Source organism: Uloborus diversus, chromosome 6 (genome assembly GCF_026930045.1).
Source record: "Uloborus diversus isolate 005 chromosome 6, Udiv.v.3.1, whole genome shotgun sequence".
Classification (NCBI taxonomy): domain Eukaryota; kingdom Metazoa; phylum Arthropoda; class Arachnida; order Araneae; family Uloboridae; genus Uloborus; species Uloborus diversus.
In genome coordinates, this window is record NC_072736.1 from 132983473 (window position 1) to 133010791 (window position 27319).

At 31.4% G+C, this 27319-nt stretch overlaps 1 protein-coding gene across 1 annotated transcript; it reads left to right on the plus strand.

Annotated features, from left to right (window-relative positions):
• Nucleotides 1-27278, plus strand: LOC129224989 (uncharacterized). The gene is made up of 16 exons (XM_054859537.1): nt 1-23; nt 1559-1689; nt 6411-6618; nt 10886-10968; nt 11084-11160; nt 12266-12343; nt 12437-12542; nt 12656-12710; nt 12806-12917; nt 16300-16415; nt 18970-19057; nt 23502-23546; nt 23663-23679; nt 23947-24109; nt 25039-25834; nt 27154-27278. Exons 1-16 carry the CDS (start codon nt 1-3, stop codon nt 27276-27278), a joined length of 2223 nt encoding a protein of 740 aa, XP_054715512.1.
• The last annotated feature ends 41 nt before the right edge of the window (nt 27279-27319 follow it).

Sequence of the window (27319 nt, forward strand, 5' to 3'; positions counted from 1 at the left end):
ATGGCGGGGGGACGAGTAGATAAGTTCTGAAAGGTACAGGTTTCAGATTTTGAAAAGTTGAGGGACAATAGAAAGGAATTCAAAGCTGGTGGATTGTAAAGCTGGAGGAGGGAAACAGCAGAAGAAGAGAAAGACCGTAGCTACCTGAAGCTGTAGGTGGTCACTACAAGCTTCTGCCATGAGAGAAAAAGAGATAAAAGCTCCTCATCAGATTGAAAAGGGACACACAACTTTCAAGTGGGTAAAGAATTACTAAGGGTGTTTTCACCTTCGAAAGGTGGGGCTTAGCCGTTAAAATCTAATCAAATTGCGAACAAAAGTGAAGAGTCTTGAATTGGTTTTTCCTTGCTGATAATTTCGTGGAAAGGAGGAGTGTTAAAAATGTTATTCAAAAGTTTAGCAAACACTTATTGGAAAGTATTTTAGAATTGGGGTGGGGGGAGAGAGAGTGAAGTTTTTTAAATAATTTTTGTTACATCTACCAATAATTCAAATGGTCATTAGTTTAATCTAATTAAAAATATATAAATGCTATTAATTTATTCATAAAAGCTAATTTTGTTGTTAACTAATGCTTAATTACAAATTTTAAAACTATTCCGGTTATGACGTTGCTCCCAGGTATGACGACATTTTGTTGACAGTCCCGAAGGTGTCGTGATAACGAGGTTCGACTGTATACATATATCTTTATACATAAATGGCTACTCCTGTATGTATGTATGTCCGGGGTAATCTTCAAAACTACTGGGCAGATTTTAACCATTTTTTCACCATAGATAGCTACATTATCAGGGAACAACTTAGGCTATAATTTATTCCTAAAAAATTTTGTTTAAAAACGTTATGATGGAAAACAGTAAATGTCATGTAATTTCCCCATTAAATGATTTAATATAAAACCCATTGTTACAAAAATTCAGTGCCTTACAACAGCAATATTAAGTAATTATAATGAAAATTTTAAATCAAGGCTTCTCCGGAGCAAACATGGGTTTAAAGTCATTTGAACATTTGGAAATTCTACTTTTTGCACACTTATGGAAACAGAGAGTTTTTCTTTTTTCTTTTTGTGTGTGTGTGTGCTATTTAATTAAATAAAGCACACAGTTTTTTTTAGTGATCTTTGTTTTTGTTAGTTGATATTTTGGAAATTTTTCAAATTTTTATATGCTTCAATTATTGCCTTCGTTTCTAAATGAATACTCATTCGTTCTTCACACTATTGCTATTTTACTTTTATGGGTAAGGAAGAAGCTCAATTTTTAATCACGTCAAAACGGTGTGTTTTGAGTTTTTCAGTTAAAACAAAAAACGAAAGAAAGTAGCCATTTTTTCTCACAATTAATACTGACCCAAGCAACGCCGGGTATTTTTACTAGTATATATATTATATATTTATATATATATTATCTAAGGCTGCTGATCAAAATTGTGTTGATTCTGAAATGTTGTTTCCCTTTCAGTTTTACAAAACTTTAAACAAAAAATTGTATTTTTTTAGTTTCATTACTTTATTTGTATTGTCAATTTTAGTAATCATTTTTTCCTTTTGCAGTACTTCTAATCTTTCTCAAGAAGCTCCAAAAATTTCAAAAATTGTTGAATCTCTGAAGCAGTATGAAGTCTTTAAGTATTCTGCATATCGTACTGCTTACAAAATACGGACAATTCAGAAAGCATCAAAATGTAATTGTTTTCTATTTATTTAATGCATCCATTTAAATTTGTAATCATTTATTAATTGAAAGTCAAGTGATAACTTGGTATTTATATCAATAATACTTATTGTTTGTTTCTTTTATTCAAAGAAATTATTCAGTAAAATGTGTATGAAATCTTAATTTTAAAGAATAATTTAAAATTCAATTTTAATTTTTATATGAAAGTCCTATGCGTGAAATCCTGTATTTAAACTTTTACAATAATCTTAACTATTGTGAAAACTCTTATTACTTTCTTCTATATCTAATATATAGAAGAAAGTATTGGATTCGTGCAAATTTTTGAATTTCGAATTTTGACGGATTCGAAAGTTAAGAGGTGTGCTGAGTCCATTTCGACCATTCTTGAAAAAATTCTGTCTGTCTGTGTGTGCCCGTGTGTGTGTCACGTCTGTGTGTGACCAGTTTTTTGTGGCCGCTCTACAGCAAACACTACCGCATAAAATCGAACAAAATTTGGTACACATATGTGCCGCTATGTGAAGTTGTGCCCATTGGTTTTTGGCGCGAATTCCTCCAAGGGGGTGGAGCAATGGGACCTTTTTTGAGTTATTAGTGCCTGCTATTCCCCAGCAAGTAACTGTCGAAATCAAACAAAATTTGGGCCATATGTTGCCCCTAACAGGTACAGATGCTGATTCAATTTTGGTGTCAATAGCTCAAACAGGGGTTAAGCTATAGAACGTTTTTGTCGTCAATTGTGACAGCTGTATCTCAATAAATAATGAACGTAACCAAACAAGAATTTATCGCCAAGTAGCCCGTTGAGGGTATAAGAGCTCATTCTATTTTGGCGTCAACAGCTTTAAAAGGGGGTGACGCAATCGAACGTTCTTTTTTTTCATTCTGAGTGCCATATCTCAAGAAGTAATGCTACGTTCTGGATGAAATTTGGAATAAATGTGAATCTATTTGTAAATAAGCGTTGTTTCAATTTTGGCGCCAATCGCTCCATGGGGGGAGGGGGGGGCCTGATTTTTTCTGTGTAAATAAAAATAGCTTTATAAATGCAACAATAAGAAAGATAAATTGTAATACTGTCGTCTGCTTATTTCATGTGATTTTAATTTTTGGGAAATAATCGGAAATTTTATCGCAATGATTTCAAAATTTTAACTGTTGCCATCTTATGTTTGTTAACAAATAAAACATCTAATTAATTCAAGCAAGGCTTTTAAAATAACTTTCAAGATGTTCTTTGCTTTGCTTTTGCGGGAATTCAGGAATTCGGACGGTCGTCAAGTTTTTGTGTGCATATTTTTTTATTTTTTTTGTTGCTGGGAATATTGCAATCTCTTCAAGCATAGGGAGGGATCAGAATTCACAAGAAAGATATAGAAGAAAGTTTCATGATGGCCACAACATACTAGTTTTTTGCAAGGGTTTAGGTTTTATGTGTGAGACGGTTTGAAATTGTATACTTAAACCTTTACAATTTTTGCAAGCGATTGTAATCTCAAAAAATTTAAGCGTCATGAAATTTTTCAACTTTATATTTATAAGTAACTTTCGGTTCTGTTCATATGGAATTCCTGAAATTTTATTTTGGGAAATCTTCATATCTCCCAAAATAAGTGCTTATACAGAACAGGCGTCCCAAGGTTATTACAAGGTTAATTTGTTCCGTGTAATATCAAAACCCTGTTATACAAGACTTTTTTTAAAATAACTTTTTAACATATTAATTTTCACTAATTAATCATGTACATAGTAAAAACCATGTCAATATGTATCGTGTTGTATTGACACTGTGTTTTGTGGTATATCGGAATCTTGTTATACAAGACTTAGAAATAATGTAGGGGAGAATGGGCCACAGTGAGACATTGTAAATTCAAAAATAAATACAATTCTGACAGCTACCACCATCTAGGAGGAGTAAACATAACCAAAATGCTTCACAAAATTCTTGGTTCCATGCTGTTCTATGCTTTTGTTTTGTAGAAAAAAATTAGTTACTGTTTGGACTCACTGAAAATTGTTTGGATAATTTCTTCCATCTATCATACTCTTGAAAAACTTCAACAATTAAGCTAAGTGTTGTAGTTTATGACTAGTACTGACACTTTAATCTTCTATTATTCAGCTATATTATTTTTAACTCATGATTTATTTTAATGATATGAAGCAAAAATCTTTATTTTGTTATTTGGGCCACAATGAAACAAATTTTTTGGACCACAATGAGACAAATTTTTTGGGCCACAATGAGACGTCTCATTTTGGCCCAAGCAGCAGTAAGCAAGTGTAAAATACTTATCTACTTCTTGTTTTACTTTACAAAAACGAAATCTAACAATAAAAAATAGGCTTGATTTAAAAATATTTTTATTATAACTAATTATTACAAGTGAACTTTTTATTTTACTCACAGCTTTGAACACAAAGCAAAACTAGAAACCAGTTAGGTGTTAATAAGGTTGCCAAACATGGTACTCATTTCAAAGAACTTTATAATTATAATTAATATTTGTACAAAATAATTATGTAAGTTAATCATCAATTAATATTTGGCATTTATTATTTTATTCTTTTCCTGTTTTTTAAATCCTAATGATTTTTTTTTGGTTACTGTAATTAAAAATCTTTTGTATGTAAGGGAAAAAAAAACAGTTTTAAACATTTCAAATATGCTTTAAGCAAAAATAATATGTTTCTTTGCAATCCTGGGCCTGAGTCAGAGGATAAGCTTTTATTACTCTGGTTCTAGTTCAAAAATGTGTTATGGAAAAAGTACGAGAGATTTAAGAGAATTAGCGTATCAGATGGCAATATTTCACAGGGTTCGTACGCTCCTTCAAAACTCCTCCAATACTCCTTCATTTAGGAAACTTTTTTGAAGGGCCCTTCAAACTCCTTCATTTTGGTTTGAACTCCTTCAAAACTCCTTCTTTCTTAGTTCAAGACATAATCTTCCTGTATGACAGTAGCTTGAAATACTTCGGTTGACAACTTTGTCACAAGGGTGAAGGTATAAGGGTGATTTTAATGTAGTAATTTCGTATATTTATTTTTTCATAAAGATGTGATTTACAAACTGACCATAGAAGTTATAAAAGTTTAAGGTTAAAATGTTTTAGATGACGAAGACATTTCATAAATGAAGTAAACCATGCTTAAATGGTGCTTGGCTAATTTTTTTTTTTTTTTTTTTTTCAAGTTTTATGATTATTGCTTTTCCCTCCACCTCACACTCAGCTGCAAAAGTCAGTTTGTCAATTGTTATTTAAATACTTAAAAATACACAAGCAGTTGTACTATATTAAGTGATTGTGTTAAAAAGAAACAATTGTTCAGCAAATCACCGTTATGATATGAGTCATCCACAAGTGACCTTGAGGGGGAGACGGGTTCATGAAAATGTGACAAGGGGAAGAGAGAGGGAGAGTGACAAAAAGTAACATCACGCAGTTCTAACAATATGTTTTTAAAAAATATGACATGTGATAAGAGAAGGAGTAAGATGAAGTGTGACACTTTGTGACAAAGGGGAAAGGGGTCAAACATGTTGAAAAAAGTGTGACATTATTTAAGGACAGCCCATTAGTACTCCTTCAAAATCTCATTTTACTCCTTCAAAACTCCTCCAAAACTCCTTCATTTTATTTCTGAAATTGAGTACGAACCCTGTTTCAGTAAAAATACAGTGATTATTCAGCTGTCCTATTGTGGCCCTACTTATTGTCTCATATTGGCCCATAACTGGGCCACATTGTGATACTTTTTATCAAATTAATAAAGTCTCATAACTTTTTTTTTCTAACATTAAATGGGCTAAATTTGGTGCAATGTACTATAGTTTGATACCTTTAATATAATCAAATTTGTTTCTGTGCTTTAGAACTTACCAATATAAAAAAAAATGAAAAATATGTGTTTTTTTGTCTCACTGTGGCCCACCTTCCCCTAAATCGAGGATGTGTACCGTGTTATTCAAAACCAAATTTCATAGAAACCAAGTGAAACTTATTAGAGTTATCAAGCAGAAACAGAAAGTATTAAACAATAATAAAATCGCATCTTTTTAAAAAAAAAAGATAACATTCATGTTATGTCAGAACTGTGAGGTATTGAATTGAAGTTGGGTACCAAGTAATATTGAAACCGTGTTATAATATTCGCAAATTTAATACCGTGTAATATAGAAACTGTGTTGTACAATGAACTGTGTCATACGAGAGAGGCCTGTGTAGTACAGTAAACTCCTGATTATCCTTGGAATAGGTTGGCAGGGTAACCGCGGATAATCTGAAAAGTAGGTATACACAATACTAGTGTATAAAATAGCTTTAAAACATGAATAAAACTCTCACATGCATTTAAATTATAGCTAAAAATGGTAACACTGAATGTAAAAAATACATGTAAAAGCTAAAAATGAACAAGAGAATGAATGATGATTATGATTCATATGATTATGAATCATAAGTTCAAAAATTAACATTTAATGACTATAATATTGGTGCACCCCCCCCCCCCCTTAAAAAATGTGAAAAGACCCGCGGGTAATCCGACCGCCGATAACCAGGAGTTTACTGTATTTTTAATTTATTTTTTACCGGATTCTAGTTTTTAACTGGGACATATTTAAACTGTTATTTTTTTATTGACTCTATTTATTGCCTTGCACACTTATATGCTGAATTTCATTAAATACTTACCCTGCTTTATTTATTTGTTTTGTAGTGCACATGATTGATCTCTCACTAGTGAACTCCGTATTCAAAGATTATGAAAGTGGCAATCAGTCGATAAATGAATTAATATCAGCTGAAAAGGCAGAAAATCTCATTAGTACCTTGTATGTTGAAGCTGGTAAAAAGGTTGGATTTGCTGAAGAACCTAATGTTATGAGCCGCCTATTTCTTTCATTTTTGCAGAACACATTTATTGAGTGAGTCTAACTGCGTGGTTTGAATTTTGTTGAATTGTTTTTAAATGAGGTATTCAAAAATTTATAATTGGGGCAGTGAGAAGCAAAGGAATGTAAGTGGACTTTTTTAAGTTTCGAGAAAATAAGAATTCAAAGTTCACATCCTAAGTAGACTTCCATTGATTTTTTTTTTAACTTAAACATGATGTATTACAGAACCTACCAGGGGTTTTAGTACTACTATCCTTTGCACTAACACAGAAGAGAGGTTCTTCTACCATTTCTACAGATTATCTTGAAATTTTTAATTTTTTGTTAGTTACATTCCTTTTCTTCTCACTGTCTCAATCACAATTTCTAATCAAATGCCATTTCAAATTCATCTTGCATCGTTTTGGCATTGTTCACTTTTATTTGCTGCAAAAAAAAAAAAAAAAAAACATTAAAATAAATTTTTTGATTCAGGAGTAATTTGGTTATGTATAAGAAAGTCCTAGATTCTAATCAAAAACTAAATTATGTCTTGTTTATTCTTTTAGTAACTTTACAATTTTCGGGTATATTTTGTTTTGGTCTTAATACATAATATTGTCTGGTTTACTCTTTATATTAAGATTTTTATGTGCAAAAGTTATATTTTGTGATTATTCAGAATATATTTAGGAAATGGTTCAACTGTAGAATTTCCCTCATATAAATGATTAGCAAAGCAAATTTCCATCCATAATGTTAACGCTAGAAAGACGGCGTTTTGCGTATACCTAGAAAGACGAGCAGCGGTCACTTTGACCGCCATACTTAAAACAATAGAAATTTCCTCCTTTCGGGATTTTCAGCCATAGAAAAGATTTGTTTCATAATATCAAAGTTTAAGTAACAATTTAATCCTAATATAGTCTGCAAATAAGTGTCAGATAGCTTTTTTTTATTTTACGTTCGATCAAGTGAAATACACATGCTTTACACAATTGGCATTGAGAAAGAGGAAATTTGTACAAAAAAGAGGAAATTTTCTTAGCATGTAATAACTAACAAGTACTATAATCAACCATGCATGTGTTTGATTTAAAAAATATCTTAATATCGCAAGATACCGTACATTACTATCTTTTACAGTATTTCGAAATACTTATGTTATCACGTCACCTGTATATTAGTCATTAACAGTTTTTTGTTTGGAAGTTAGAACAAATGCTCGTAGTTTTAGTTCCGCATAATTTAATTTCACACTATTTTAATCTTTTTCCTGAGGTACTTACTTATTTATATGCAGCAAAATTGATCAGTGGGGATGACTTGGCGGAAATTGAAGAAATAGGAGTTCTGTTTTTGAAATTTTCTCTTTTTTCGGCGTCGGACCCTTTTCAATCTTTCTTTCACTACTTTTTAAATTTTGAGCATCAGTTTTTATTAGCGAGGTTTCTTCTCATTCTAACACAGAAGAACAATCCTTTTCTGCAAATCTAGGCTCCGAAAAATATTCGCAATAATCTCATGAAAGCAAACTATTCTCATCGCTAGAAATATATTTCTCTTCAGATAAGTCAGACTGTTCATTCAAACCATAATCTGTTTTAGATATAAATCTGCAACAGTTTCAGGAGTTAATGTTCCAATAAGTTTTGCTTGTCAACGGTTCATCTCGACATCGTGAAGATAATTATGTGACTGAGCACTTCATTATCACCGAAGAAAATAAACGTCAATGCTTCAAGCAAAGCACATGTTTTGGTGCACAAAACAATTGCAGCAAACATTTTTGTAATTTACCTGTTTATATTTACTTCTTTTTAGACCCAAAGTAATTTCACGTGTCCAGTCACATGCTTTTCAAATTTACCTTTCCCAACTTTGCCCCCTGTGCAGATAGCAGAAAACTGAAACCATGCAACCAGCAGGTGTTTCGCATTTTCCTAACAGTTAAAAGAATTAAACCTGACCAGCAGGTACTACTCAAGCTCAAAAGAAGATTACTCACCCTGACAACTAACAATAGTCCATAGTACATACAACTGATAAGCGAAAAAAGAAGAAAACGGATGCATAAAGAAAGGTTCACTTAGCGGTCAAAATGACCGTAGTCAGTCTTTCTAGGTATAAACATTTATAGCGACTATAATAATAATCCTAAAAGGAAAAAAAATACTGTTGTAAAATCTTAATAAATAGTTAGGAAAAGTCAATGAAGGAAAAAGAGTTTGAAAATTAAACTCAGCAAATATGAGCATTTGAAAATAGTTTGCGGTCAAAATGACCGCTTCCGTCTTTCTAGTGTTAAAGTCTAATATTGTTGTATTAAAATTTTTTTGAAGTTTGGCGAAGGATATGCTACATCAGGCTACAAAATATTTATTTTTTGGAATTCTGCACCAAGTCGCAATTTTCATTACAAAATCAAGTACATTTTCTTTTTTTTTCTTTCTTTTTTTTTGAAAAAATCATATCAGCATTGTATTTTTAACCAAATAAACTAATGTTTAGCTTGGAACCAATAAATTTGGGTTAATCCTTATTTTGAGAAGGTAAAATATTATCGAAAAACTACTGTGGATGGATGATCTATATGTTGTGGCTGATGCTAGCAGTACCAACACACACACACCAAAAAAAAAAGAGGCAATTTCTAATTTTTCATAATATTATGGGAGAGGGGTATTTGGGGAATCAAGTTCTTAGGACTATTTTGTATACATTTCAAAAAGTGAATTTTATTTGGTATGCACCAATATTCTTGCCTAATGAAATCCCCCCCCCCAAAAAAAAAAAAAGGTTTGTACCTTTATTTTAATATATTTTGAGTTATTCAGAATAGTAGTTCATTTAAAACTACAACAGAAAAAAAAACAATAGCTGATGTTAAAATGTTTGCTCTATTACAGCAATGCTTTAAAATTTTGAAAGTCTACTTTCTATATGAAAGCTAAGAAGCTCATAAATTTACAACTGTTACAGTAATCAGATTTTTTTTCATTTTTGCTAATTATTATGTTTGTCTCATAATTGATTTATGCAAAAAAGTTACCAATGTCCATTTTTGATAATTTTCAATTTTTTATGTTAAGTATCTGACATCTGTCTATTTATACATAGTTTGTCTATGTATGTAGTTGCATTGTTAAAAAAGAAATGAATCTCAAAATAACTCAAATTCAAATAAGAATTGTTGTCCCAATATGAAATTAAGTATATGAAAATCTTATATCAGAAGAATTCATGCCGTTAGATAGTTTTGTAAGCTGCTAAAAATTTAATATTTTTTGAAGGGGGATTGCTTTATCATTAATGACTCTTGTGTGGGGCCTTTTTCAGATGTCCAATTCAGGATCCTCCCCCCCCCTCAAAAAAAAGGATGACTGAGATTTGTTTTCAAAATCTGACTGATTTAATTTTTTAAGTATTACTAAAAATATTTTGATACTTATGTTCTTCCTGATATTTGAATTTAAGTTTTTTTTAACCCTCCTTGTGGCAAGCCCGAGTATATGCGTGCTGTTCTGCAGAGTTTATCATTTAGTGGACATGGTCCTACCACTGACAGGACCATGATTATTGAATGTTAGAAAGATTTTAAAAAGAAACGGGTACTGAATTTTTTATTATGTTTTCGAGGGTCTGGCCAGAGGAAATTTGGATCTATTTAAGGACCCTTCTCAAAAGTCGTTTAACCCTTCACAAAATTCTGATTGACCAAAGCGGACCTTTCAAAAAACTATTTATTAATAAAATATTATCGGAGATCTAATATATATATTGATGGATTACATGAAATACACCGCCAGCTCAGTCAATTCCAGCCGAGGACTGCAGTTTCGTGCTTATTAGCACTCATCAGCACGGCATAGGAAAGTGACAATGGGCTGTAATTTACTGAATATACCATGCCTTGCCACCAATTTTCGAGTTGAACCGAACCATTGCTTCAGTCACTCGGCTGTTCTGTGCTAATTCTACATTAGCTACCAGTTTGTTTGGCCCTCTTAGCTTCCATAAGAGGTTTTCCATCTCCAGCTCGTCACTTTCCTATGCCGGGCTGATGAGTGCTAATAAGCACGAAACTGCAGTCCTCGGCTGGAATTGACTGAGCTGGCGGTGTATTTCATGTATTTCTGCCTTTGCCCTGGCTATAGGGCGGCAACTTACTGAATATTGATGGATTACTTTTGGTTTACGCTTCAAAATTTTACAAAAAGACTTGATTTTTCAAAAAATGTTTTTTAAAATATGCAAAAATTGGACCCATTGCCTGAAGTTCAGTTTGAAATTTACTATTTTATTTTAATCATTTCAGAGATGAAAAACCTCTGCATTTGGTGCAACTAAAGATAACACTCACCCTTTTTGCTGCTGCAAAGCTTTCAGAAAAATATAAGTGTAAGTGATATGTGCTTATTGCAATTAATTACTCTTTCATTCCAGTATTGAATTTTCATGTTAAAATTTGCTCTTATGTACTTTTTATTCCATTCACCTTTTCATTCCATTTTAGATCTGTTTCATCACTGCTCTACTGGGAATACAATGAGTAAACAAAATTTGAAGCTACTTCTCAAATCATTGTCACAAGTAAATGTCTTTTAATAATGCAATTTAATTAGTAGTATCTTTTGAAATATTTATGATGGCTGAGGCTTAGATATTAGTTGGAAAAAATGATTAAATGAAAATCAATGCAGAAGATTAGTTTTTGCAAAAATAATGTATGTTTATTTTTTTTAATTTCATCTGTGCAAACTAACATGTTTATGTGTTCACATAGCTAATTTAAAGCTGCCTCAATGCACATAGGCTTCCTTGCACTGTTCAGTACCTAAACATCACAAAAAAGTAGTACCATTCTGTCTCTGCATTTGCATAATGATGGTTTTTGTCAATGTGTTACTCCACTACATGACTGTCTAATTAAAAAGGCTTAAACTTTGTATTAATTGAACTCTTAACCTTTTTATTGTGAAAAATTAAAAAAAAAAACCCTTTGTGCAGAAAAGTAAAAGAAAATATTACAACATTAAATTGTACAAGTTTTGGAGGGAACTGCATGCATGTGTTTTTGGGGTTACAGGGAACCTTTTTTCAATGCAAAAGAGGTGAGCTTATGAATGAACTTGTTCTCCAAAACCTGTGTATGTTGTTCTCTGCTATTTGCGATTTAACTTTGTAATGCAGTTGGTTCTGTTTAACGACTTTCTCTTTTTAGTCTACTGTTCATAGTCATTACCCACCATTTTATTTGTAGAAAAATTCTGATTAAGGATGATTTTTCTGTGTGCCCTTGATTAGATAATCAACTGTATTTTCCTTTATTTTTACTGTAGTTATTGTGGTAACTTTCTTTTATGTCATTTAATGAATAAATTTCTAAATCACTCGATCTTTAAATACTTTATCTTCTTCTCTTCTTACCACACATCAAAAGAAAAATTTTGAAAATTGTAGCACATTGTTAATGCATAAAGTTGATCGAATTGATGAGCAAGTTACCACACTTGCTTTATTATATAATCAATTTCTTCTTTTAGTTGAATTAGTTATGCAGCTATTTTCACCTTTTTTGTCAAATTTATCCAGACTTTGAGAATGAATGTTTAGGATCTCCTGTTCCTTACCCCCCTCCCCCTTTTCTGGTTCACTGGTTTAGATCTTGAACTGATCATTCACTATTTTATTTCAGCTAGCAGAAGTTGTTGGCGAGCAAGTGACATTTGGATCTCATTTAGTATCGACTGCAGTCAGGCACTGCCTGAAATTTGTAAGTTTTAAAAAATACTTTAGATTTGTATTTAATTGGATTTGTTTAGCTTTCTGAATGTTCATTCCACTATGCTACCTTTTATATTACTAGTGCAAAAATAAAGTTACTGAAAAGAGGTTTAGAAAATGGCTCTCCCTTGAACCACAAACTACTGTTTGGATCTCAACTCTTCACAGAATTGCTGTTTCCGAAACAAGTAAATCGCATTCATAGTTCTTTTTAGTCTTTTTTTTTAATGTTAAAATTTGAGCTTTTTTTTTTCTCTTTCTCTGTATTTTTCTCTCAAAGTATGAAAATTTTCTGTTTCAGTTCTTCACCCGGTTTGCTGTGATTTTTGTACAGTTAATCCTATTCAAGGTTTAAGGTAATCATTAAAAATCAAGCTAATGCATGAACTAGTTTATTCAAATGTAAAAAACATTGTATCAAAATTGACTTTTTCTATTATCTTTTTCTCAGGTACAGATGTCTGCATTGCATTAATTACAATTTATGTTCAAATTGTTTCCTCCGTGGACACGTTAATAAGAACCACAAAGAGAGTCATCTTGTTCATGAATTTTGCTATCCTGTAAGTATCTTGCGATTTCTTTTTTTAAATCTCAGCCTCTAATCGCGACAGGCTAAAATGTCAGTGAAAAACTAGTAGTAATATAGTAAATGACATTACTACTAATGCTTTGCATGAGTATGTAATCAAAATAAAATCGAGATACGTAATAAACTTGACTAGTAAATCGGCTGGCTTTATCTCATCAAGAGCTCTATGCTGCCATGGGCAGGGAGAGGGCAGTAACTGCAAATTTTTCCTTTTGCACTTCTGTTATCTATTGTGCAATAGCTTTACTGTACAAGCTTGCTTCTTTGGTTTCCCCTGAAAAAAAAACTTGAAAAAGTCTTCATTCCAACATTTCCGTATTGTTAGTACAGATTCCAAAATGCGTTTCTTCAAATATCTCGAAAATTCATTTCTGCAGATACTCTCATTTACCTGCCCATGGCAGTATACGGCACAGAAGTCGTATCTGCAGCTGAGCTCAAATTGAGAAGCTGCTATTTAAAGTTTTTTGCTGCCGTACATTTGATTCAGATTATACTTTTTCAGATTTTTTTTTAAAGACATTGCATATTGGTAAATTATGTTATAAAGAACCACCTGGTGACCATAACTCAATTTTGATAAAAAGTGCAGATATGACTTTTGTGCATAGCTAAATCAGTATGGCAGTATGGCTAAATCAATTATTTCTAATATAATTAAATTTCTGCTGCGCCAAATTTAAATTGTTAGCCTATAATTTTCCTGATAATTTTTATTTGTTACTAATGAGTTCACAGTTCATGCAGTTTACTCATTCAAGCTAGATAAAGATTTTTTTCTTCTTTTTGTTGAATCTTTTATACAAAGAAGCTTGTTGGAAAATTAGTATTTTTTTTTTTTTTTGAATGAATGAATGTGTCAGAAATTCAGTGTATATAAAGACACTTTAGTTCTTAATATCCAGAAAAATTTCAGCACTAGACTAAAGAATGTTAATCAGTTTAATTTCATTATTCTACTCAATTTTGATGTTTTCACATGGAATCAAAATGTAATGCATAAATGAGAAAACAATTTATTTAGTGCACTCTTATTCTGCCAATGCTTCTTCCTTCTGCAATTACAGCCTGCTGAATTAATAAATTGCTCTCTTTTGCATTTTATAGTTTCATTTGCTTTAAATTAGTGTCTATCATTTCTAAATACCATTAATATTTAAAGTAATTTTCATGGCTATATGCTGAACATATCAGCAAGTGGATGTTATTTTTGTAGCAAATAGTGGAGTGCAATTTTAATCGAACTGGAATTTAATTGTAATTAAAATGAAATATCTGATTCAAGTCACCCCTTACAGGGGTCTGGCCAGAGCAAATTTGGGTCCGTTAACGGACCCTTCACAAAAATCCGATCAACCAAAGTGGACCTTTCACAAAAATCCAATGAACCAAAACTGACCCTTCACAAAAGTCTGATAAACAAAAACGGATCTTTCACAAATTGTTAATTGAACGAGCAAATCTCAAATAAAAATAATACAACATATTTCCTGTATAAAAACGATAATGTTTAGAACCTTTCTTAAAGTTAAATTAAAGGAATCAACCTATACAAAATCAGCCAATTTTGCAAAAGAAAAAAAAATTGACACTCTTGTGATGCTCCTTCAAGCCATAAATAATTACTACGGCCAAATAATATAATGCCTGTTATTGGTTTCTTTGAAAGAAATTAACAGCTGAAAGTCAGTTTGGTTTATAATTTTGCTAGTTTGTTTTATGCAGCGGTGTTGTTGTAAACTTCTTTGAAAAAGCGTCAACATTCTCTGAATAGGCGTAGTAAGCACTTTTCTCCTCACTCATGGTTTAATCAATAATATACAGCGAAATGAACTTAGAACTGCAAAGGATAGTAGGAGGGGGTGTGATCGCTTCAGATAGGGTTACCAAATTCTAACTAATCGCCACTTAGCGTTTCGCGGTGCAATGTTTAACTGTTTATCACCACTTAGCGTCTGGAGGTGCAATGTTAAACTGTTATTTTGGGAGAAAGTTATATGGGTTTGGTTTTTCGATGCTAAAAAGGTTAATTAACTTTAAATAAATTCTTTTCTTTACCATTCTTTTTTTCTATAGATGTCTACATTTTGAAAAACGCAATTTTTTTACATCCGATATGAGAATCATATTTTATTCTTTTCAGGCTAACTTTGCTTTATTAGGATGCAAATAAATGAAAAGTCTCTTTATTTTTGTAACAAAGCTTATTTCAAGTTTTTAAAGCGGAATTCCATTTTCGATGGATTTTTTTTTTATTTTATTTATTTATTATTATTATTTTTTTTTTTGCTTCAACTGTGTCCAGATGTTAATGATATGTTTATCATAGGACTCTATAAATGTAATTCTAAAATAATTTTATCAAAAATATTTATTTTACAAGCCGTTTTTTATACTTTCGATGCCTTTACTTTGAGGATTGCAATCTCTTTGCATCCCCTATGGGAATCTGATTTTTCGAATTTTCGACGTTTAGTACGCTTAGCTAAGAGGTAAACAAATAAAATATTTTTTTATTTTTGTAAAAATCACGGAGTTTATAAGTTTTAAACGAAACTCTGTGCTCTTAAACAGTGTCTTGGGTTAAAAAGTTAAATGCTAAACCCCTGACTGAATTTTTTTTCTTACAGTTATTTTAAATACTATACAAATAACATTTCAAGTATAATTTAACATGATATAGAATGGTTGATAAATATGAATATTTGAGGGGTGCCCATCTCCCAGTGAGCGATGCCTCCCTCCTCCCCAAATACTAGAAAAACATTCAAGAATGATATTCTCAACAGAAAAGAGGGAAAACACTCAACTTTAAGTGTCGATGATGCAGTTTCCACCATCTCAAGAGTCTTAACTTTCGTTTTTACCAAAAAAAAAAAATTGATTTTTCACAAAATTAATTGATTTTTCACAAAATCATTTGATTTTTCACAAAAAACGGACCCTGTGAAAAATCCTGGACAGACCCCTGCCTTAAAGTAGTTACATTATTTGGTGAATCACTTGTGTTTTCTGTCATAGAAAAGTAATGCTATTTAAATAGACCTGTTTTTAATGAATTCGAAATATATTTTTGGGAAGTAATTTTATTTCATTATTTTTTTTTATTTTAATTTTATGCATAGCTCTTGCAACTATTTTGCTACATAATCTATTTATTTATATTCTCAGTAAAATGAAAGAAACACAGCAAAAACAAAGTTCTTTTTGAAAAATGTTTCAAATTTAAATTTTGTTTTGCTTTCAAAATAAAATTTACTTTTAGCGTTATCATCTTAACAAATATTTCTGGAAAAAAGCACTTTTATATTAATATTTATCCTTATTATCTAAAATTATCTTTTGTCATATAGGCATCGGCTTGGCAAGAAACAAAGGCTACCATGACTGCTATTAAAAACAAATTGCCCTTTGCTCGGTGTCCTCAAAAGTCGTACTTGAGTTTTGATGAGGAAACTTTTTGTGAAAGGTAATGTAATGATTTATCAATTCATAATAAAAATTAATTTTTAAATACTTCCCATACTGGCATTAAGTGTACCCGCTGTGTGAAAAATTAAATTAGGCATTAGAAAAGCACAAAAATCTTCTTGTTCATATTGGTATATTTTTGAAATTAATTCAAATATTTAAAATCCTTTATGCTAATTTTCCAATAACTAGTGAATTAAAAGTAAGTAGATTAGTTATGGGCTCATATTGCTGGAATTAATTTTTTGGCCAATTTACTCAAAATTATTATTTAGGATTGGTCATGAAACAAATTAAATTTGGCAAATGATAAATAAAACATGAAGCTGTAGACAAGTTGTATTTATTTACTTATTTTGTTGTTTATATGAATTTTTTGAAAGCAATTATTAGTTAACCTTTTATAAAATTTTGATGTTGTTGAAATCAGTAAGTCAAGGTACTAAAAATTTGAGCTTAGAAAAATAAGTGTTTTAATATGTTGAATACTCTTTTGGTCTATTTCCTGAAAATAAATAAATTCAGCTAGCATGATCAATACTAGTTTTCCAGAAATAGTCTGCAGACCTCTTCAAAAATCTACAACAGGTGTCGCAACATTGCTCTGTTTCTGTTTCCGTGCTAGTTTTTAGTATTATAACTAAGCAAATTCAGTCATAACTGGTCGAGTTGGAGCACAGTGAAATATGTTTAACACGAAAATGCTTAACATGAAAAATCGGTTTACTCAAACTGGTATAGCAATCCAGACTGTATACGGCACACTTAAATCTTAATAAAAATCTTCTGTGCGTACGTTTGTCACCATAAGGCTTTTAAACGGCTGGATCGATTTTGATCAAATTTTTTGTATGTAATTAAGTTGCGGCAAGCATGGTTTCGAAGCATGATGGATCGAATCGGAATCGTTTTTGTTAATTAATTAATTAATTTAAACATTGGATAGCAAAATCTCCCGAATGATTAATATTTATTTTAACCTATTGTTGAGCTAGAACTGAAATAAAGATTTAACCCGTTGTCAAAGGACAATAGCCAGCTCTGCTTTTTATAATGAAATTTCCTACTGTGATATGTCAATTGAGGATAGATAAAACGTGGAGAGAGGGAGTAAAGTCTTCATATCTTGAAAGCAACTATTTTAGATCCAGTGATATATTTTAAAGTAAAGTACTGCAAGGTTCACGCAAAACATGTATTCTGTCGTCGTAGTTGATTCATGTGACTGGATCAGTGCTTCTGATTTTCCTAACCAAATGATGAGAAAGTACCGTACCTAGCAAAATTTGTTTCTTGGCTGAAATCCATCTGAGTTTTATCACCAATGTCAAGAATACTTTAAAGATTATCTAACCAATCAGTACATTATTAAAAGAGAAGGTGATGGAATTTAAAGATGAAACAAATTTTATTTTCGTCCAAATAAATTAAACAGGGTAATTCTGTACACAAAAGAACAGTGCAGTGGAAGATCTTTATCTTTGGTGGAAAGAACAGATTTGGCAATATATGAAGTTTTAAAAGTTTTCGTTCAAAATATCGGTCTGCTAATCGGTTGGGGTTATCTTCGCTCACTGATCGGCTGGATTACAGTAACGTGGTGGCTTGGCGACTTTGGCTATAAACAATAGAGTTGCGCATTCATTTGTTTACATTTTAAATATACTGTTAATGAATTTATTGTATTTTTTGTTTATTTGGCGAAATATTTCAACTTGCAAAGAATTGTTTTTCGTTTTTAAAGAGTTTTTAATTATTTTAGTTGAAGAATGTTTATTTTACATTGGGAGGGGGTGGAGGGATGAGTGATTTTTGCTTATTCAGAGAACTGTTTTTACCTTTATAATTTTTCTAAACGATATCCTTTCGATTGTTTTATTCATTTTCATATGGGGGATGTTGCAGTGGGATTTCCCGTTTGTTCTAGATGGGTAGTTAGATTTTTACACTTAATATCTGAGGATGTTTTTATATTTTGAGTATGGCTGAAAAAACAAACCATCAAGTACGAGAGAAAAAAGTTAATAAAACAAGTGCTCAGGGGGCATTAGATAAATCAAGTTGTAATAAATATACAAATTCTGACACCATAGCAGTTTAAAACATTTTTTATTTACTTCTTTTTTTCAACAAAATGGTTCAAACACTTGATAGTTTATTGAAATTTTTTTACTTTTCAATTTATGAAGTTTGAACAGAACAACGTCTGTCGGGTCCTCTAGTTTAAATATAAATCTTTTAACACGACATTCGTTTAACATGAAAAAAAATATCCATTCCTTTCAGCTTTGTGTTAAACGTTTTCCACTGTATTTGAATTTATTTAAAAATATATGTAGAAATCATAACTGGAAATGAATGAAACTATCACAGCTATAAAAGTGCAATTTCTAAATTGTAATGTCATTAGAATTTTCCCTATAACTGTAATATGTGTATCCACATCTTTTCATCATCATGTAATACTTTTGTATCCACATCCATACCATTCTTTCAACATGCCCATAACTAATAATTTATCTTAGTCATATTTTATTCTTTTTTTTCATCAGTATGCCTGGAAGTGCAAGAAATTCAGTGAGAAATTCAGTTGCAGTTTGTGGCACCTTGAAAAAAACCACAGGAGCTTACGTTATTAGGGTATGTTTCCCCCTTTTTATGCATAGTTATTAGTTTTTAGAAAAAAAAACTGTACAGAACTATGACCTAAAATTTCTGAAGCTGTTCTTTTTAAAATTATTACTATTGATGAGGCAATATGAGCAAATTGCTCAATTTTAATGGTAATGGTAATGAAAAAAATTCAGATTCTCAGTAGTTGAATTACTTAATTTTATTAAGATATGATTCCATTACACTTTTCATTCTGCTATTTTCTCATAAATGATGGTCATTGAATAAGATTTTAAGCAAAAGCATGGTTAAAATTCTAGTCAATACAAAGCAGTACCCTTTCAACTGTACCCTAAATAAATTATTTTCTGAAATTCCTAAAGAATCTCAGAAAACATATAAAAAATAAAATCCAATTTAAATTTAAAAAAAAATAAGTTCTAAAAGTGTTGGATATTTATGTTATATATAAGGTGTATCTAAATGATACACCTATTTTCAGTATTAATCAAATATTTGGCCTCCAAAATCTTAAAAAGCTGGACTGTTCCACCGTAATGTGTGTGACATTTTTACGCTATTTTTTTTCTTTTCAAAGTTCTTTTTCATTAACTTAGCATCGAGAAAATCATGCATTGGATGTTTTGTTATCCAATTTTACATACTCTTATGAAACAATTACATGAACAATATAATTATTCTCAGTTTTTTATAATTAATTATTTATAAAATTTGTAGCTTGTGTGACAGTTTGAAATTTCAGTTGTCATACACTTTATAAGTTCTATAAAATTGAGATTGTTTTATAAGATTATGTAAAATAAGTAACCAATATAGGATTTTTTGGTGCTGATCTAATAAAAAAGAACGGTGGGAACTAACGATGTAGCCCATAGTAACAACGATGAGTTTACAAAGGAATGGGATTCCCTGTTGGACAAAGCAACCAACTGTTCGGCAAATGTCCAAGTGGTTGGTTTGCTTCCCAGGTATGGAGTGCATAGGAGCTGGTTAAACCAACGGGCTAGGCGTATGAACCTGGTACTCAAGGAAATTTGCGTTAAGCGTAGTATCAGGTTTATTGATGTGTGGAGTAAATGTAAACGCGATTGGATTGCTAGGGATGGCCTGCATCTGAGCTCTACGGGGGTCAAAATGGTTAGTGGTTTGGTTTTAGAGGATTCAGAATCAAAAAACTAAGTTGGAATGGGGGGCATGCTTTAAGGAGTGGAATTCGAATGGGTACTAACTATTGGGATTTTAGTAGAAACCGAAATAGGGTGGCTAATAAGAGAAAAGATTTTAACAGTTGGGATTCAAACAATCGTGCAGCATTAAATAAAAGTAAGATGGGCTTACTTAAGGTTTTTTATAGAAATGCTCAAAGTATTAGGAACAAGATGGAAGAATTGAAAAGCATTACAATAGACGAGAGGTTGGATATTATTGGAGTTACCGAGACATGGGCTACCGAAAGTGATGATGATTTATTATCTATTGCTGGGTACAATTTGTTTAGACAAGATAGAGTAGGTAAAAGAGGTGGTGGGGTTTTATTTTATGTCAGAGACACTTTAACTTGCAATGAATTGGTAATTAATGATAAACTTAATGAGATTGATATGATTTGGCTGAAGTTGATGAGCAATAAGGGCAATAAACTATGTTTAGGGAACATTTATAGGCCACCCAACTTAAGCCAGGGTCAAGATGAACAGTTGTTTAGTATTATTAGTGACATTTCAAGCAAGGGGTCAGTCATTATAATGGGAGATGTCAATTTTCCAGGAATTGATTGGAATAATTTTTACCATAGTAATAGCAGAGAAGAAGAATTTTTGAAAATAATTGGTGACTGTGTTTTAGATCAAATTGTAACTCAGGGTACTCAACAAGACGTGATTTTGGATCTAGTTTTCTGTGATATGGAAGGTTCTGTTCAGGGGTTATGTGTAGGGGAACACATTGGAGACAGTGACCACAACAGTATTAGGTTTGGGATTAAATTTGACACGCACATAGTAGAGAATTTTAGGTTTGTGCCCAATTTCAGAAATACTGATTTTGTGGCACTTAGGCAGAGTTTGAATGCAATTTTTTCTTCGGGATTGGACAATAGTGATGTGAATCTTCAGTGGGCAGAGTTTAAGGAAAAGCTAGCGAAAACGTTTGGGTATCATGTTTCTTTTAGGAGAAAGAGTGTCAACACTAAAATTTGGCCAATGTGGTTCTCCAGGGAAACTAAAGACGCCCTAAATTACAAGCAAGCTGCTTTTCATAGGTTTAGAGAAACTGGTCACAGTGCAGATAAGCTCCAATATTGTAAGGCAAGGCGTAAATTTAAGTATTTGGTACGGATTCAGAAAAGTGAGTTGGAGCAAAGACTGGCAGATAATATAAACAGGAATCCTAAGAGGTTTTTTGCATACGCTAATTCGGGAAAAGTTCGAAATAGTCATATTGGGCCACTGGTTGATGAGCACGGAATTTTAATTCAGGACGATAGTGATATTGCTAATGTTCTTAATAACTTTTTTTCGAGTGTTTTTAACGATAACTGTATCTCAACAGTTGACACCAACAAGACACAAGCTATAGTACAGCTTGAGGACTTTGTATTTTCCAGGGATGACGTTTTACTTCATTTGAAAAAAATTAAAGAGACTAAGGCTCCGGGACCTGATAATATTTATCCAAAAATTTTAGTTGAATGTGCGGAGGAATTAGCAGATGTAATCGTAAATATTTTCAATGCTTCTTATAACTCGGGGACAGTGCCAGAGGACTGGAAGCTAGCTAACATTACACCGCTCTTCAAGAAAGGGTCTAAAGGGAGAGCGGGAAATTATAGACCTGTGAGTCTAACTTCGGTGGTTTGCAAAATTTTTGAAACATTGATAAAAATTAAGATAGTAAATTTTCTACAGACTAATAATCTATTGACTAGTTTTCAGTACGGTTTCAGGAAAGGTAAATCTTGTGCAACTAATTTATTACATTTCTATAACAAAGTTACCATGGCTTTGGACAATAAGAAGCCTGTAGATGTTATTTACATTGATTTTCAAAAAGCTTTCGATAAGGTACCGCATGTTGCTCTACTTAGCAAATTAGCTGATATTGGAATAGGAGGGAAAACTTTCATTTGGGTAAAAAACTGGTTGACCGGAAGGAAACAAAGAGTAGTTGTAAGTTGAAATTATTCTAATTGGAGTGAGGTTTTAAGTGGGGTTCCTCAAGGATCAGTGTTAGGGCCTGTTTTGTTCATTGTTTTTATGAACGATATTCACAAAAATATTTCTGGGAACCTGAATTGTTTTGCTGATGATGTCAAAGTTATGGGGACTGTAGAAAATGAATAACAAGCAAAACAGCTGCAAGAGGATCTAGATCATATTACGGAGTGGGCTGATAAATGGGGTATGGCTGTTAACGTTGGGAAATGTCAAGTGCTACATTTAGGGCATGGAAATAAGCGTACAAGTTATTATTTGCAAGGTTCAGTCATTAGTCAGGCAGACAAAGTTACTGATCTGGGGGTCTTAATAAGTCAGGATTTAAAGTTTAGTCAACAGTGCAGCATTGCTAGTTACAAGGCCAATAAGATGCTTGGGTTTATCAATAGATCTATTTCAAACAAATCTAAAGAAGTTCTTCTGCCCTTCTATAGAAATTTGGTAAGACCTCATTTGGAGTATGCTGTTCAGTTTTGGTCTCCTTATCTTAAGAAAGACATTAATGCATTGGAAAGGGTTCAAAGGCGAGCTACAAGGCTAATAAATGGACTTTCTCATTTAGACTACGATTCTAGGCTTAGAAGGCTAAAAATGTACAGTCTTGAGCAAAGAAGAGACCGAGGGGACATGATTCAGTTGTTTAAATTTATTAAAATGAAAGATGTTACGGGGCTGAAGTTTAGCACTGAAAACAGGACAAGGGGTCATTGTTTTAAGCTATTTAAATCTGAGGCTAACATGGATGTTAGGAAAAATTATTATTTTAGCAGGGTAGTGGAACCTTGGAGCAGTTTACCGGAAGAGGTGGTAATGAGCAAGGGAGTAGATAGAGATAAGAGAGCCATTGATCTTCACTGGGGATTGTAAATTGACTAGGACCAGTCTAGCTGGGCCCAGAGCCTGTTGCTGGTCGTCACTTTTGTATTTGTATAACTTTGAAAATAAAAAATAGTGTATAAATGTCCTGCATGTTCTGGTGGAATCACCCTTAGTATTGACGTAAATGATGATAATAAATGTGCTAAGTATTAGTTTTTTAGATCTCGCTTGAAGCACCTATGAGCAAAAGGGATGTAACTGTTAAAATTAAAAATTTTGTGGTAGCTAGTACAAATGGTAGAAAAAAATCTTTTCTGTTCTGGGGGCACAGTGTAGTAAAAAATTGACCAATGAAAAAACATATTTTTCAATTTTATCAAGCTACCTTTTAAATTACATTGAATTATCTGTTTTAGGAGCTTACAAGTATTATTACAAAGATTGAAAATGAGAAGAGGCAAGTATTTATTTTATTTATTTGTTTATTTTTATTGTTAAAATTTTGAGAGCGTTTTTTTTTTCATTTATACTGCATTGTTTTACAGCTATTTAATTAATTAATTTATTTATCATATAGTGGCATTTTTGTCATTGGTAAAATATTTAGATGCATTTTTTTTTTCAAAAAAAAAAAAAAAGAACAAACAAAATAAAGTTGTTCTTTTACGTAGTTCAGTTCGGTGGTCTTTTCCATATTTATTTATAAAAGATTAAAACAGTTGTGTTAAAATTCTGTTAAACAACTTGTATTTTATGATTTGAAAAAAACTAAAATTCTCAAAAGCATTTCTTATTTTGTTTGATGTGTGTGGAGAAAGTATAGTTTTTAAATTAAACAGGGAGTTGAACATTTGATTGCAGGCAAATATTTACTGCTGCTGAAAAGAAAAAGAAAGAAGATTTAGAAGAAAACAAAGACATCAATTTGAAAAACACATCTGCAGAAACATGTAATTTTGATACTCTTCAGTGCCTTGACTACAATTTAGACATACAACTTGGTAGATTGAAGGATTTATTAAAGGTAATGCTTTATTTATTGTACGTACCTTGTTTCCTTGAGCTCGCTTGTTTTTATTATTATTATTGTTTATTTTATTTTTAACAAGTATCTCATTGTCATGGTTTTTAATTAGAGAGAAATATTTTAGTAAGACTGATTCTTGATTATAACAGGGATGTGTTTAATTTATTTTCTCTTTCAATCTTTGATGGCACATTTGCCTTTTAACAGGGGGTACATGTTCTTCATTAAAGCTTCTTCATATCCAGCAAAGCTCCTATTTTTCTCATTTTCTCTGTAAGGCAAGAAAAGTGCACTAAAGTAAATTTTAATTTCTTGGTTGTTGCTAACTCATTGAAATTTCAAAACCCCCGTAGATGGCTCAGTTTTGTTTATTTTAGTCGCTGCTAAGTAAAGATATATTGCTGAATTTTGCATTTATAAATTAAATGTACTGACAGTAATAAAAGCTTTAGGTAATTACCCCAACAGAGAATAGTGAAGTATGGAAACATGCATCACAAAACATGCAGCTTTATGGCAGAATGATGACAGATAAATCATTGTATGTTAAGTATAAATGATTGATTGGGGTTTATGTCATAAAATTTGTCTCGACTATTCTATGTTAAAATTAAAATTTGTGATACAAATCATTGTATCTTTACATGAATTTTTAAACTTAGTTTTAAAAAAAATATTTCAAGCACCTAAAAATTGGTAGAAGTTTTAATTTTAAACTGCATTTCAAAATTTTTCTTAGTTGTTCATAAATTTATTATGGTCATTTATGTTTGGAATTGTGACCTGATCCACTTAAACTGAAACTCAATTCATGTCTTGTTTTTTAATTTTATTACATTTTTAGTAATATCCTCCTTTTATTTCTTTCTTTCAAAATAAGTAGTTCTATTTAAGCTCATAGTTATTTTCTTCTTATAATCTTTCAGAATTTAAAGACACCAAAAGCAGATCCAAAAGAAACGGGAGTCATTTCCCCAGTGCCTCATGTTCCTTTTAGCATGAAGGATCATTATTTAGAGAGCACACCTGTAAATTCTGCAGTGCTGCCTGAAGGAATGAGTCAACAGTTTAAAAATCTCTGCATGTCTTCTTTAGACAGTACTGAAAAACAGAGAGGACACAGTTCTTTAAATTTGTCTAGTGATTGTGAAACAGCTATTTCTGGAAAACAGGAATTTGATTCATCAGCTGGCACTACCTCACCTCTGAGTCAGAATCCTAGTATATCACTAGGACTTACTAGAATTCTGAATGGTTCTACTCCATCCAACTTATCAATAAAGTTGGCAGAATTTGAAGACGATGCCAGCAAAATAAGCCCTATCTATTTATATTCAGCTAGCGAATTCAATGATACTACCGAGCAAAAGTTATCTGGAAACAGCGTTTCCCGTATCGTCAATCCAGAAGATTTGTCTCCGGTGAAAACTGCTAGCTCGAACTTTGTGTTTAGTCAAAACTGCAGTTTAACAGCATCTCCTACGGCCACTAAAGATGCACAAAAGTATACCTTCAGTAAAAATCACAGTTTAGAGGTATCCCCAACATTCAAGGAAGGAAGTTCGAAGTTTATCTTCAGCAAAAGTGGCAGCTTAGAGTTTTCTTCAAATAAGCAAGAGAATTCAAATTTTGCTTTTAACAGTAATGGCAGCTTGGAGACAATGGAACTGGAGTTGAAAGCTATGATTCAGCACTTGGAAGATTTACTCCCACAAATATCTGGTAAGATTTTCACAGTCCCTTTATGTTTTTGAAGTGATATAATATTTTTTTTTACTCTGTTAATTTTATTTATTATTATATATTGGATCAGAGGTATTTATATGCTAGTCAGGCAAAATAGCACCAATCTAAGGAAAAACTTGGCCGGTCCTTGAAGATTTTTAAATGTCTGCCTGTCTTAAAAAAATTTCCTAAATAATAGCATTTTATAAGCACACTTTTTGCACTAATTTTGTAATTACTTTTTATAATTTCCTATAGTTTTTCTCAAAGGACTATCCATTGATTACAATAATTATTTTCTTTAATATTTTAATTTCTTTAATATTATTTAAGAAAACCATGAAAACATTCTTACGATTATTATTTACGTAACTGCTTTAACACCTAGCAAAGTTTTTTTTTTTTTTTGTAAAAATAAAAACTAAGTTATCTTGTCACAAAGAATTTTCGCAATTTCTTTGTCACATGTTGTGCTTCAAAAGTTTCTTTAGTGATTATTCTTTATGAGTATTTTCCTGTTAATTATCAATACAACCAAGAATTTCTTTTGTTGTTAAACTGAGCCAACAGATTTTGTTATTTTCCTTTGGTGAGTGATGTTTAAATAAAACAAAATTTGATTTTTCTAAATACATTTTTTTAAATATTTCAAAATATTAATTACGTGAAATAAAAATGAGATGAAAAAAACTTTAATGGAAAACACACTTCCTTATGGGGAGAGGGGGTCAATAACTGGAAGAGAAGTACCAATATTATTTGATTATTTTACCTTTATGTGCATTCCCATTCTGAAATTTTGCTTTCAATCATCCCTCCCAATCCTCCTTCACAATTTTATTTATCAAAATTCTTAACAATTTCTTACTCATATTTTGTAAAAAAAATGTTCTAATATTTAATGAAAATTTTAGATCTTAACTAAACTAAAATTTTGTTTTCAGTTGAGCGATGTTAAAAGAAAATGTTTTGATGATTTGTTTCTGCACTCAATAACTGACTCAACATTTTAAATTTGGCTGATAATGATATTAAAAGAAAAATAATAAAAAATTCAAAGATTTGAGATCAATGATTTAAGGTTTTTAACAAGAAAATTCGAAATTCTGTCATTTTTATCTGTAAAAATGCAATGAATTAAAATTCAAAAGAAAATATCATCTGTAAAGTGAGTGGTTCTTGTGAAAATTTCTGGGTAGACCATTTTTCCTTCTTTTTGCTATATAAAGGCCCAAAACTTCTTTCATATTGTAATGTGCTTTTACCTTCTTATACTTACATTATTATTATTATTATTATTATTTTTTTTTTTTCAGTTTTAAGTAATGATTCAGTGGCAGAAAAAAGTAAAGTTGTCAGTGCATTGTCGGAAATGGAAGAAGCTGTACAAAAATTATCTCATTTATCAATTGAATTATCAACTGGAAGTACAGATTTATGAAGTTGTTCTCTAATCATAATCATCCTGAGAATATTTTTTAA